Below are 14415 nucleotides of genomic sequence, written 5' to 3'. Positions count from 1 at the left end.
GTTCTGGAGACCATTTTCTCAAATGCTGTCTTTGATATGAGTTACAGATGTGGGGTAAATCTCAGACATTCAGTTGTCTGACCCTGGACAAAATAATGGAGCTCTGCATTAGGATTTTTGAAGTCTAACTCAAAAAAACCCCCGGAGTTCCCCTCAGTGGAAGGGAGAAGGCAAACTGCAAAGACTAAAAGGCTCTCAGTGCCAGACTCTGCAGAAGAAACTTGGAGCTCCAGTCATGTCTGAGGGTGAGTCAGTTTGGCAGCTAGGTTACAGGGGAACAAAACAGCCTGTGTAGGATATGGCACAGGGAGATTGCTTTCATCTGTTTCCTGTGAGCTCAGTGTGCTCTGCAGTGGCAGCCTAACTGGTGATGATGAACTGGAGATACTGAGGTAAGAGAGATGCTCTCCAGCTAGGGACAAAGACCAAAAATGATAGCCTGTGGCAATTTCAATGCCACTGTATCTTAATTTTCTCTGTGTTAAGCTGATTTTCCTTACAAAAGAGTAGAAGCAAGTGACCACAAACCAGAAGAGGATTACTCAGAGGATCCATTAATTGATGCAATAATCCACTGAACAGAGAATTTTTGAACAAAACGAGGTCCCTGGGCAACAGTGCTCGTTGTTTTTTAGCCCAGGCATCATCCTATAACAGGATGGATGAGAATCTGGGCTTTGTGCAAGAGTCCCAGCACAACTGAGTCCCTTATGCTCCAAGAATGGCCAGAGGGAGGCTGGGGTCTGCACCCCCCACCCTGGGATGGAAGCAGCCTTTGCCACCTCGGGTTTGTGGTGTGCATGGGGCTCCAGGGATGGACACATGGGTGCCCCAGGAGAGGGGGTTGCCCATGTCTGCTGTCTGTCCCTGTGGCAAGAAGTGCACACTGAGGCTGCCTTGGAGGAGTGTTGCCTTCCCAGAGGAAGGAGTCTGTCTTCTGCCACTGGAAGCACAAACAGGGACATAACACATCTCCTCTCATCAAAAAAACTTTTGTTCTTTATTAATGCAGTGGGAAAAGAAAAAAAAACCAGTTCTTTCCCTTTGCTGACCTTTAACAGAAATGTGAGAAATGCTTTCAAGGAGGGCTTAGCTTGGTCTGATTTTGCTGTAGGCACTCGATTTGCCAATATCCAGAGCTGACTCAGGCATCTTAAGATAACTGAAATCACTTGAACAATACATCTGGTTTTCCAAGTGCCCTCCTCTCTGGATGATCAGTACATTAAAGGTACCATGCATACTTTGCTTCTGGGCATCATAAGGAAAATAAATAATTTCCCCCTCTTCTATGTGAGAACCTTTCATGGCAGCTTTTCTGCAAGCTTAGGACAGGGCCATGAGTTGCCTTGCTCTGTGCAGCTGCTATTAATGGATGGGAATCACTGGAGAGGTATCACAGCATTGGAGAAGCTGTATACACACACACATACACACATATATATATTTCCTGGTTATGTACACTTTAAATAAAACCTCTGTTAAATAGCAGGGTATTACTTTGTATCTCAAAAACTACTGCAACAGAAGAATCCCAAGGAAACCCACTCTGAAGAGCTTCACCATCACAGGGCTGGGCATCGGAGCAGCACCCTCTAGTCCCTGACAGAGCCACTTTCTGAGGGCAGCCCTTCAGACTTCCTCCACTCTGCCAGGCGCTGCTTGAACCATTTCTGGAGAAAATAAAGAAAGAGAGTGAGTGCACTGGGCTGAGTGAATGTTTTGCTAAAGGTGCAAATGTGGTCAGTACATGGGACCAAGCTCAGGGTGCTGCTGTCTTGCAGCAGGGTGCTGCAGGGTTCCCAGGCAGAAGAGGCTACTCCTGACTGAATGGTCTTGTTACCTATGTGTGCCCCTCTTTCAAAATAATTTCTCTTACTCGCTTCAGACCTTGAGACCATGGGTGAATCCTCATTTTATAGCTGTGAGTAACGTTTTTCTTGCTAACAGAGTAACAGACAGGCTAAGGAGCTGCTGGGTGGTGGCTATGTAAATGCTGGACTAGTGAAACAATCACTGCAGGTACAGAACTGACAGGAATCATTCAGAAGAAGTTAGAGGGACAACACAGTGGCTCTTGGCAAATTTAAGAACAAATAGTTTTTAAAAATGGGTTAAAAATTATCTTCGTCTTCAAGCAATACACATGGCTACATTATTTAGGAGTAGCTTGGCATCTCTAAGCCAACTCTCAGAGCTGCTGATACTACTTGAACACAGCCTCATTTTCAAGTGCTAGATAAAATGCAGCTAGATAAAGCCAGGCCACCTCTGTAATATGAGAGAGATAACTTCATGTGTGCCGGAAGCACAGCTCAGCCTTTTGTTTGGGAACGTGCTTGTGATTTGCTTTGTTGCTGCTCATTTTGTTGCTATATTTGTTCATGGCTATTTTTGAAGCCATTGTGGTTTGTAATGCTACAACCACGGTGCTCTCTGCAAGTGGCTCTGGCACCAGCATTGCCTTGGACCACATCCAGTCAGATGATTGTGTGCCTAGCCTCCTCCCAAAAATTTCACTTCCTATCATAAACCATCATCTCCTGTTGACTCAGTACCTCTTTGCATCTCATTTTTACTAAATATTTTATTAAAATGGCTGCTTTATCTAGCCAATAAAGCACTCCAGATGTCAGGAGCAATGATTCTGTCATAGGCAATGCAGGCACTTTGCAGCTCACCATCCCAGCCTCACTCCTGTCCCTAGTGTGACCTTCGTCTACAGATCTCCAGGAGCACCCAGGATTCATGGAAAAAGATGGTTACCAGGGAAGATGTTAAGACCGTTTCAGAGATGTCCTGGGCATATCTGGCCTGCGTTTACAGTTTGCTTTAGAAAAACAAAAAAGAAAACTGGAGCAGTGGCATTTCTAAGGAGGAAAAGGTATTTCAGGGGACCTGCCTTCTTGCTGCCTCAAACAAGCAGTGGTACCTGCCTGTCACCAAACCATGGTGTAGGAGGGGTCTTCCTTTTCCACTCCAGCCAAGGACTATAGGTGCAAAGGATGGCACACCAGCACCCCTCCCTATGGTAGCCTGAATACTGGCATTGCTCAGCTCTCATATCCCTTTGGCTTTGCCCAGGGAGAGCCAGCCATGCCAGCAGAACTTTTCAGTGGGCTGGATTTCTTTTCTGCAGCCATTAGTGCTGCTATGGGCCTAGCAGCCTGTATAAAACACCTCCACTGCAACCTGAGGAACTGGGAAGAAACTGTTCGCTTTTGAAGCCTGAGGTAACCTGGTGGTAGCCAAATGGAGCACAGGGCTCAGTGGAAGCCTCAGACAGTGGCAACCTGTCCCTGTGAAGGGACCTGGGGGCTTCTATGTCTCCTAGAGACCCTGACAGATTGGCCTGACATCTGGGCTTAGGGATGCTAAATTAGCTCATTGTAATGAGCAGGAGTGATGTCCCACCCACAGCACATCTGCAGGAGTTTCAACCATCCTCCACCTGTTTCAAAATGACTGTAGTTTCTTCAGACTACAAAGCCAGTGGTGTTTTGGGCACCTGAGGTAATCAGAAAAAGGTTTGGAAGGAAAGGGCAGCAGGCACTGTTGTATATTCAGAGCCCCCCAGCCAGCCTGTGCTCCATGGGGTGTGCCCTTGTTCTGTGCTTGGTCTCCAAGCCCAGGATGGGTATGGGGCTCCTGGGAAAGGGGTGGAGAGGCACAAGGATCTGCATGGGGCACAGGACTGTGGGATGAGGGGGGGTTGGGAGTGTAGGGGCGTGGGGAGCAGGAAGGATGTGGGGTGCAGGGAGGTGTGGTGGTGTGGAGCTCTGTGGTGCAGCATGGGGTTGGGGGCGCAGAGGTGCAGAGGAGATGTGTGGGTGCAGTGTGAGGTACACAGTGAGGAGTATGAGGGGTGCAGAGTGGGGCAGGAGGTGCAAGGAGGGAGCATATGGGGCACAGAGGGGTGCGGGGTGAGCATGAGGGGGGGTGCAAGAGGGAGCCTGTGGTGAGATGGAAGGGAGCAGGGGTATGGCAGAGAGAGAGGGACAGGACAGGCAGGAAATGTGGGGGGAGTGTGTGGGGTGCAGGGGGAACAGGGCAGAGGAGCACACTTACCAGGGTCTGCTCCTCAGAGAGCCCAGTCTCAGCTGCAATGAGGCACAGCGTGGTGGGGTCAGGATGCTTGTTCACCTTGCAGAAGTTGTATTCCAGAATCTCCAGCTGCTCCTCGGTGGGAGTCACTGGCTTCTCCGTGGCCATCTCCTCCTGGGGCAGGGCTATGGGGCCAGGCACTGTGGAGAGGGCCCAGCATCATTGCCCAAGCTGGGAGTGGGCAGTGGGGCCACACTTGCCGAGCCCCAGACTTGCCATCCCCTTCCCCACCAGCTCCCTCCTCCCCAGTGGCCTCTGGGCACGACTCCCTTCCCAAAAACATGTCAGGGAGCTGATCCGGCAGCCCCAGCTCCTGCCTCAGTTTCCCCACAGCAGCAACCACACACCAACAGTGCCCAGCTGAGCTGTCTCACTATCCCCAGCTGTCAGGAAACTGCAGCCTGTTCTCTGCTCAGTGCTCCCCTGGTGCTGTATTTATAGCCAGCGCGTCTCCCATGGGGACAATTCCTGTTTACAGCCCTATTTAGGCCTGGGCGTCACTTGTGAGTGATGTCACTGCAATAAGCATGGGGGGAGGCGGAGGGGGGGGTGTTAATTTAAATACATTAATTAAAAAAAAAAAATTAAATTTAATTAAAAGAAAATTATTTAACCTCTGCATGTGGGTTCAACATCTGGTAGCCAGCCCAGCATTTTGGTTTTTGTCCTTCTCCTCACTCAGCAGACAAGTTTGTGCAGGGGATCACAAATGAGAGGACACAAGATCTTTTGGTAGCGTGGGTCTGGACCCAGCAATCACCCTATTTTCCCTCCTGATCCTGATCCTGGTCCTCCTCCTGGCAGCATGGCCAGACATCACAGAAAGCTGGCAATGAGCAGGTGAGCTGATTTTTTAAAACTAATATTTAATGTTATCACACATGGACATAAGCAGTCAGTTATGTTGTTCCTGAGCATGGCTGAAATGTTTGTTTTCTGGTGTACAAGTGGGGGGTCAGTCCCAGGAGGACCATACCTCATGCATGTCTTTTGCCCAAGCATTCAGGGCCTTGGGCTGTGATCCCAGCAGTGGCAGAAGTAAGGAACACACACTCTCCTCCAAAGTAACATTTGTCCCACTTGTGCTTTGCATGAATTTCTGTCAGACTTCTATCACAAGCAAAACAAGTGAGCACATCTCGGGTGAGTTCCATGCCCCCTTCTGCAAGGCTCCAGGTTTGCTCCTGTGTGGCAGAGGGTCAAGCCTGCCAATTCAGTCAACTAAACCAGGAGGCGTTGGCTCCACAAAGCATGCACAAGTCCCTTGACACTGAATCATCTCAGTTGTTTCCGAAACCAAGCAGTGGGGTGTTGGCAGGGGAGGAGCTGGATGCAAAAATGTGGCCCTTCTTGATCTGCTCTCCTGCTGTCCGAGTTGCCTGGCCCATCTCCTCAGGTGGGTGGCTGGTATTGCTGGCTCCCCAGTGCTGCCAGGAGCCCTCGGCTTGCTGTAGGATTCCTCTGGACCATCCTGTTCCCCTTCTCAGCTGCAGACCTGCCCTGACTCTACCTTGTAGTCCAGCTTCTCCTTCCCTTTGACTCTGGGATGTAACCCAACATCCCTACTGCATATCTTAAAACTCAGCTGCTTGAGAGATAACTCCCCTTAACCTACTTGGTGCCCTGTGGGCTTACATCTCTTCACAAGAGGATGGAGAGCTCATCTTCTTTGAGCTTTCCCTCAAAAACCAAAGGCCCCACTGAACCTTGTCTACAAGAGGTTGCTTTGATTAATAGACCAATCCTTTGGCATTTGAGTAGGGGCTTATAAATAGAGCAGGGCTGGTTGTGAAACAGCCCACTCTGCTTGAGTCACTTGGTAAATACCAATTGTCACACAGAGGTTGCGTAATGCTGGAGCATCTCTGAGCACGATGGGCTGTGGTCGTAGGAGGCATCAACCACCACCCTGGATAGACTGGGGAAAGAATATCTAAAACCTCAGGTGCTGCAGACCAAGCTGCCCTTTTCTGCAGAGTGTTGCAGCTTCAGGTGTGCTGCAGCAGCTGCCTGTGATTTTCTGCTGTCGGCTCAGTTTGGAGGTGTTCATAGAGGAAGGGGCCAGACAAAGTTTAGTCCCTCAGGTGTGTGAGCTGGTGGGGGTCACATGGAACACTGCTCACCTAATCTGGGGCATTTGGAGACCTCTGGAAATGATGCCAGGAGAGGAGAAGATCCCCTGGACTTCAGATGCTGCTCTCTGGCACTGTGGCTGCTGAGCTCTCCATGAAGTCAAAGTGGAGGTGAGGCCAGGCTCTGCCTACAAGTCCTTCTACCCTTCCTGGAACAGCACCCTGTGTCAGCTCTGAGCCACTTTCCCTTGTCCTAGAAAGCCTCATCACCACAGAGCTCCTCATCACCTCTGGATCATGCATCCAGCCTGAGCCACCAGCAGCAACATGTCCTGGTGGTTTCTAAGTCATCATTTGCAGCCTAGTGCATTAATGTACATTGATGTGTGTGCATGGATTTGCATAGGGAACATGTGCTTCACCTTTCATGTTTCATCTTCACAGCTGTTTCTGATAATCTCTAGGTTCCTGAGGGGTTTCCCCATAGGACATAATATCTTCTGCCTGCTAGCAGAATGTGATGCAGGCAGTATGCAGAATGTGCTGTCTGATGGTTTTTCCTTCTCTGCCCTCTACCTCTGCTCTGGGGGAGAAGAGTTCCTAACTCTCAAGTCTGTGAGATGGCTTTCAGGGAAGGGTCAAAACCTTGGGTGTCCTGGAGGACTCTCCAGGTCTCCCCACATTGTTCCACTGAGGCCTGGAGGTTTTCAGAAGCCACACACCTTTTGTGTGCTAAAAATTGGGGGTATATGACAAGACCTGAGGGCACCAGGAGTCCCAAAAAGTCTTGAGTGGCCATATCTGGACCACTACTCACCTACTGGCTACTTTAATTGACCCTGGTGTTCAGGCTGCACAGGACCTCTCCCCTGTATAGGAGAGGTGGTTTTCTTGCTTACATTTCCTTAATCCTGGAAGGAGCATGGAGGAACATGACTGGTTTGTTCAGCTGATGAAAAACACCACTGCCCACTGCTTTTTTTTCGTGTCTGTTTTTGTGGTTATTGGAAAAAAAGAGGCTTTTTTTGTTGCAAAGGATGTAAACCATCATATTCAGCCCCAGTAAAGGGGCTGAGGTGATCATTCAGCTCTGTGAGCAGTCCCATGCCCACTGCTGTCTTTGCAGGGCAGCACAGGGGTGAGAGTTTGGTGGCAGGAGGTTAGTAACCCAGGCAGAAGTGACAATGCCAGATGCACTGTCACAGTGAAACCACAGCACTGGTGGCACCTGCTAAGTGTCAGGCTTAGGAGCCCCGGGGTTTCACACTTGGGTCTGACTAACTGTCTTGGTTTTAGGTGGAGCATTTTGAGAGCAGCCACCAGCTGAAGCTTGCAAGGGATTCATGAGCTTCAAGTGGCTCCAGCCAGCAGTGCTGTGCTCTTAGTATGGCTGATGGGGCATTTAAATGCACTCCAGGGCCATTTTGGAGTGAGCAGTCAAAAGGCAATGCCCAAATGATGGACACAAGTTGCATCAAAAGAAAGTAATGTTAGATACTGGGAAAAAAGTATTCATGGTGCAGGACAGTCCAACATGGGAACAGGCATGAAGGGTGGGGGCACATCCATTCTTAGTGATCTCTAAAAATCAGCTGGACAAAGCCCTTGAGTGACCTGACCTAGATGTAAGGCAGGAGCAGGGTGGTGGAGAGAGACCTCCTCCAATTATGCTGCCTGTGTCCTGCAGTTGCACCTTGCTTCCCAGAGACACCCTGGGGTTACTAGCTGAGCTCCCAGCTTTGGCCTGAGGTGGGAGAAGACATCCCTTTGTCTCCCAGTATGCTTACCCAGAACTTCTAGGGCAATCAGCACTTACTGTCTTGGCAGAAAGCAGCCACTTTTCCAGAAAAGACATGATCTCTGTTTGCTCAGCTTTGCTTTTTTGAACAGCAGACACAATAGGTTGCTGTCTATCTGTGCAGCTTTCTAACAATTTATTGCATCCAAAGTCCCTGGAAAACTCTCTGAGCAGTAGCTCCTGACCTGATGGGGTTCCTTAGCCTCTTCTGGGCTCCTTGACCCCCTTCCCCAGAGCTCTCCCCACTGTCAGGGCTGGGATGCCACTGGAAGCACCTGTGTCTGGTTTTAGCTTGCAGCTATTTCCTGCTGCTGCAGGGATGAAAATAGCAGTCCTCAATGCAAACGAGCCCTCCTGCCTTCCCTTGCTCTGCTGCAGAACTACCTCCTGTCCCCAGCTTTGCTCAGCGTCCTGCTGTGGGGTGGCTGTGGATAACATCAGCCCCCGTGGTGCACAGGATAAGGTTGGGATGGAAGCTTTAAAAATAAACCGGACCCTGCCGTAAATAAGGAAAAGCCACCTGTCAGGCATCCTGTAAACTACCCCGTCAGCCTTTTAGAAGATAATATCGGATGGGAACAAAGCAAACAAGAGCACGGCAGCTGCTGAAGCAGAGCCATGTCCCTGTGGTACCCCCAGCCTGGGGTCTCTCCCTGCCTGGGTGCCCCTCTCCCTTCCTCGGGCACGAAGCTCTCCCCCACAGCCCTGCTGGCAGCTGCTCCAACCTCCCCGGCATCAGTACGGGCAGGTCAGCTCCTCCCTCCCCCCACCTCCGCCATCCCCAACAGCAAATCCACCCCAGCACCCCCAGCTGAGTGCTTACCTGGAGCTGGCAGGGACCAGAGGTGTGTAAAAGAAGAACCCCGCAGGTCCTGGGGTGACTGCTTAAGTATCTGCGTGTGCGTGTGACAGGCGGGGACCTGAAAAACCTGCCGCAAATCACAGGAGCTCCCGGGATCCACAGCCACTCTCTGGGCTGGTAATTCAGGTTTGGCATCCAGTCCCCTTGGCAGGGCTCAACGCGTGGTTGGAGGCGCTGCGGGGCTCTCCGGACGGGTGGCACCGGCAGCCGTCGAGGCTCGTCCTGCCGCTCTCGGGGCTCCACGCCGTCCTCGGGGCCCGCAGGGGTGAGGGCTGCTGGCGTGTTCCTGCGGGGGTACAGAAGAGGTGAAGGCAGCACGGGGGTGGAAACCTCGCTCAACTCTTCATTGTTGCTCCAGCTGAGCACACCAGCCCCTCGGGGAACCCTGGGACCCCACCACTGACTCCCTCAGCCAGGTCACCCACCCCACTCCTGGTTTATGCTGGTGAAGAAGAAAGAATAGAAACAGAGGAAAATCTTTCTGGGCCAGACTATCTTCCTATCTGTCCTGTCTCCTCTCACTCCTCTGTCCTTCTCACTTTAGTGGTGACTTCTCCTCTCACTTTAGTCCCCTGCAAATGATTTACCCAGGTTTAAGGTTCTTGACTCTGATCCCACCAGGCTGAGTATAGGGGCAGGACTGGCAGTGCTGGTCCTGCTGCTGCAGTCCAGGTGCCCTCAGAGGCACAGGGTAGGAGTCTGGCTGAGGATAGGATGGAGGGCAGGGCAGCCTCCTCTGATGAAGACCTCTGCTATCCTGGATTAAAGTGCCTGAGACCCTGCAGACTCCAGCAGGGTGGGCTGGAAGCATCAGGCAGCAGCTTAAGAAGATGCATCTCCTAGGGTGGGGTGCAGTAGGGAGGAGCTGATTTTCTCGCAGCTGGAAGGGGATGCTGGAAAATCAGAAGGGCTGGAGGGCTCATGAGAAAGCTGGGATGCAGTGGCTGAGATTATCTGCCAGAGCAAAAGGAAAACTGGCACTGGATGCAAAAAGCTGTGGAGCTAACTGGAGCCAGGGTCAGGGAGCCTCCCCCAGGGGAGAAGTGGCTGGACAAACCCAGGCAAGAAATTTGCCATGTGTTTAGCAGTGAGCCAAAACCATCGTGAAGATTGCATGGTTTTGTAATCTGAGGGGAGGCACAGGCCAAGACAAGGGGGTTGCAAAGAGATCTGCGCCAAAGGGCAGGCAGACTGGTGCCAATTTTCCTAGCAGGGTGATGTTGATCAAGCAAGAGTGCTTTTGCTATTGGGATAGCCTCACTGCCTGATAAATCAAGCGATGCTGTTCAGTGGCTGCCAGAGGAGGTTTTCAGGAGAAGACTTGATCCTGCATGCCTTGAGCAGGCACCCAGCCAAGGGGACGTGCCCTGTTTACCACTGGTGCCAAGGGACAGGAGCATGGGTAGCCATGGGTGGGGGCAAAGCAGCTTGGAAAATGTATCCAGGGATGGCTTCAGCAGCCCTGTCTTTGGAGACTGGGGTGTGTTCAAGGGGGCAGGAGAAGGTCCCCACAGCAGTAGGCAGCCCTGGATTTCAAGCCTAGTGTGGGAGGTCCAGGCAGAGGCCCTGAATTCCATACTGTCACCTGCTTGGGGGACCTCTGGTGTGTATTGCTATTTACCTGCATCATGCCTACCCTGGCACCTGCTCTTGGCCACCCTTGGAGACAGGACAGATAGGAAGATAGTCTGCCCAGAAAGATTTTCTTCTGTTTCTATTCTGGCTTCTATTTTCTCCCGTGCATGTGCCCCAAGCATTGCAAAATGTGAGTAACCTGGCCTGCGGGAACAGGATCAGCTCCTCTCTTCCCTTGTTTATCACTGTCAACAGAGAGAAAGTCTTTAATGTGGAAAATACTCTTTTCCCTTAGCCTGTGAGCCTAGCCCAGGCTTGCATTGGGAGCACTGGCAATGATGTGTTTCAGGCTGAGACATGCCACTGAAATGGCTTCAGAGTTGCTGGGAGTCTTTGCGGTGACAGTGTGAAAGTCACGTCCTGAATCTGTATGCATCTGGCTGGCAAATGCTGATTTTTTCCTGATCCTGAAATCTTTTAGGTCCCATTTCTTTTCCCGGGAGAGGGTCAGAGTATTGCAGGAATTTATGCCTCACTTGGTATGAGGAGATGCTGTAGCCAGAGGATGTCCTTCTGTCAGGAAGATTTAGAATAAATAGAAATAAATTGCAGGGTGCATTGAGGCCCATCACAGAGCTTCCCTCCCTATGGGGGTAGAAATACAGCTGCTGTGATGCTCATCTGAACATTTTGCATTGCAGTGAGGATCTGACAGCTGCCTCCTGTGATGAGCATCCCACTCCTCTGGACCCACATGCAGAGGGGGGTGACTTGAATGTCACCCAGTGCTTGCACTACAGTAACATGATGTGGGGGGTGTTGGACACACAGCTTGTGGCCAGCCAGGCCCAAATGTTGTCACTCTAGTGATGTGCAGAGACAGAATGGAAAAAAGATGGACAAATGAGAAGCAACTTGTCCAGCCATCAGGAGAGAATGAGGAATAATTAATCTTCTCTGACTTGTTCATACAGCTTCCTTTGCATGCATGTCTCTCCCCTGGATTTTGCTATGTTTTCCTTCCAGAAAATGGGGCTTAGGCCCAGCACCTCTTGTCTGGGCATTAAGCAGAGTTGTTTTTTTTTTTTCTTCTACGTATGTGAGTTAAAAACTGTGTGCTTTCCAGAGACCCACCCTCCCCAGTCCAATTATCAGAGAGGGAGCAAAACCTTCCTGTTCCCCCTGAACTCAGCAATGCAAAGGAAAACCACAAAACCATCTCCTGTTTTGTTTTCAAAAAAACTGCTGTGTTTTTCTGGCTACTAACCCAAAAAATGTGGCTGGAAACAAGACTTTACGGAATTTTTGGCTTCCATTCAGTTAGAGTTTCCTAACCAACCAGTACTGACACACAGGGTAAGTCTTGCAGTTAATCAGATGAGATTCTTACCTGCAAAACCCACTTTGCCCCAGAATAGTGTAAGAGATGAGCTGCTCTGCAGTGTCCACCTAACACTTCCCTTTGTTGAATACCCCAAAACATACGAACCTCACTGAATCATCAACTGTTTGCTCAGTTTTTCCCTGGGAGAGCAGCAACACCAGCTGCAGGCCAAGAGCCAGCAGCACACACTGCTCAGATCATATTCCAGCAGGGATAAGAGGAGGAGGTGAGCACCAGCAGCTCTTACTGCCCTTGTTGCTGGATCAGAGCCCCCACTGCCCAGCCAGGCTCAGGAGCTGCCTTGACTGCACTCACCTTCACACATTTTATTCTTCTTCTATTGGGCAGGGTGTAGCTTGCCTTTCAGCATCAGAACTGATTCAGGCCAGACAGATAGGAATCAGATGTGACTTCCAGTAACACCCCTGCCTTTTCTTTGTCCATGGGATACAGCCGTGTAGATGGAAACTGCAGGGTTTTACAGCTCCTCCAGTTGTTCCAATGCCTCTCAGAGAACAGTGTCATCTCATCGGTATTTCCATGTGCAATCTCTGCCTGGGTACAGCCTTCCTCCCTCCTCTCCCTCTTACAAACCAGATTGTTTTGAGGTGACTACACCAGGCGATGAGACGTGTGGTTCCTTGCCAGGAGGCTTTTCAGCAGCATTGCCATTGCTGGTAGGCAGGGCATGCCCTGGCACGTGGGCAGAGGCTGTAGGGCATCACACATTTGCACCTAGGAAAATATGAGCTCCACCACTGGCAAGAGCCAAGAGACAGGCAAAGCCACTCTTTACTCCTCATGTGCAGCAGGGATGTGAAAAAGAGTTGGAATCCTTCCAGAAATTTGGGTGGCTGAACAGCATGTTCTCGGGGGCAACTCAGGCAGGTGGGAAGTTGGAAAATGCCTGCTGAAATCTGTCCTGGTCTGAGCCTTGAGGCTGAAGCTGCCTGCTTTGGGAAGCCCTGACTCAATTGCTTGTATACAGATCACTGGAAGGACATTGTCTCTCTCTGGAGCAGGGATGAGCCCTACCAGACCACAAGTGTGTGACCAGCATGGCCCTGCAGTTGCAGGTAATGTTGTCCTGAAGGCTGTCCCTGAGGAGACTGAGGGGCCATAGTGGGCTGAGCACAGGTGCCCACCAGCCTGTAGCCATGCCATCCAGCCCTGGTGCTCTCCTCAGCTTTCACCTTGAGGGACAAGACTGACATTTATCTCTAAGCACATAGAAGAGAGAAGAAGGCTATCAGCAGTCAGCAGGGATTTATCAAGGGGAAATCATGCTTGACTAATCTGATAGCCTTCTGTGATGTTGTGTCTGAATGGCTGGATACTGGGAGAGCAGTGGATGTAGCCTACCCTGACCTTAGCAAGGCTTTGGACACAGTGTCCCATAACATCCTTGTGAGCAAGCTCACAAAATGTGGGATAGAAGAATCTGCAGTGAGATGGATTAAGAACTGGCTATGCAATAGAGCCCAAAGAGTGGTGATCAATGACACAGAGTCCAGGTGGAGACCTGTGACTACTGGAGTCCCCCAAGGATAAGTGCTGAGTCCAGTCCTGTTCAACATCTTTATGATGGCCTTGCTGATGGGACAGGGTGTCTGCTCAGGAATTTTGCTGATGACACAAAGCTGGGAGGAGTGGCTGACACCCCAGAAGGCTGTGCTGCCATTCAGAGGGACCTGGACAGGGTGGAGGCTTGGGCAGGGAAAAATTTAGTGAATTACAACAAGGGCAAGTGTAGAGTCTTACATCTGGGTAGGAACAACCCTAAGTACCAGCACAGGTTGGGGACTGAGTGCTTGGAGAGCAGGGAAGGGGAAAGGGACCTGGGGTGCTGGTGGATGGAAGGATGCCCATGAGCCAACAATGTGTCCTGGTGGCCAGGAAGGCCAATGGCACCTGGGGTGCATTAGAAGGGGATGGTTGGTAGGTTGAGAGAGGTTCTCCTCCCCTTCTGCTCTGCCCTGGTGAGGCCACATCTGGAATATTGTGTCCAGTTCTGGGCCCCTCAGTTCCAGAAGGACAGGGAACTGCTTGAGAGAGTCCAGGACAGAGTGAGCAAGATGCTGAAGGGAGTGGAACATCTCCCTTATGAGGAAAGGCTGAGGGAGCTGGGGCTCTGCAGCTTGGAGAAGAGGAGAATGAGGGGTGAGCTCATTAATGTTTATAAATATGTAAAGGGAGAGAGCCAGGAGGATGGTGCCAGGCTCTTCTCAGTTATGACCAATGATAGGGCAAGGGGCAATGGATATAAACTTGAGCATGAGTTTCCATATAAATGTGAGGAAAAATATTTTTGCTGTGAGGGTGACATAGCACTGGCACAGGCTGCCCAGGGGAGGTGTGGAATCTTTTCTGGAGACATTCAAAACCCACCTGGACACATTACTGTGTGACCTCCTGTAGGTGACCCTGCTCTGGCAGGGGGTTGGACTCGGTGATCTTTCAAGGTCCATTCCAACCCCTAACTTTCTTTGATTCTGTGACATTTTCCCCTGTGCTGTCCCAGGCCAAGCAGCCCATGGGTCCTGCTTGCTGTGAGGGTCAGGGAGGATGCCCCTGGCTGCAGGAGGTGCAGCAGCAGTGACTTGGAGCTGGCAGTGGTTCT

The 14415-nt window shown here is 50.9% G+C and overlaps 1 protein-coding gene across 2 annotated transcripts; it reads right to left on the bottom strand.

Annotated features, from left to right (window-relative positions):
- Positions 1 to 1015: 1015 nt before the first annotated feature.
- HOPX (HOP homeobox) lies at positions 1016 to 9614 on the bottom strand. 2 transcript variants are annotated; one of them, XM_030449934.1, is made up of 4 exons: positions 9424 to 9614; positions 8798 to 9122; positions 4069 to 4244; positions 1016 to 1673 (listed from the first exon to the last, which is right to left on the bottom strand). In XM_030449934.1, exons 3-4 carry the CDS (start codon positions 4210 to 4212, stop codon positions 1596 to 1598), a joined length of 222 nt encoding a protein of 73 aa, XP_030305794.1. In that variant the 5' UTR covers positions 4213 to 4244; positions 8798 to 9122; positions 9424 to 9614; the 3' UTR covers positions 1016 to 1595. The 2 variants fall into 2 exon arrangements, with proteins under 2 accessions (XP_030305794.1, XP_008491997.1); XM_008493775.2 differs by lacking the exons at positions 8798 to 9122; positions 9424 to 9614 and adding an exon at positions 4452 to 4505.
- Positions 9615 to 14415: the final 4801 nt, after the last annotated feature.

This window comes from Calypte anna, chromosome 4A (assembly GCF_003957555.1).
Source record: "Calypte anna isolate BGI_N300 chromosome 4A, bCalAnn1_v1.p, whole genome shotgun sequence".
In the NCBI taxonomy this organism is placed as follows: domain Eukaryota; kingdom Metazoa; phylum Chordata; class Aves; order Apodiformes; family Trochilidae; genus Calypte; species Calypte anna.
Note: the sequence above shows the minus strand (reverse complement) of the source record. Positions and strands in the feature narration are given on the sequence as shown.

Bases quoted from the DNA above. Each gene is read 5' to 3' on its own strand.
- HOPX (XM_030449934.1), bottom strand. From the start codon at position 4,212: ATGGCCACGGAGAAGCCAGTGACTCCCACCGAGGAGCAGCTGGAGATT. The intron at 1,674-4,068 runs GTAAGTGTGCTC...TATTTTCTCCAG, and splicing joins TCTCTGAGGAGCAGACCCTG to AAATGGTTCAAGCAGCGCCT.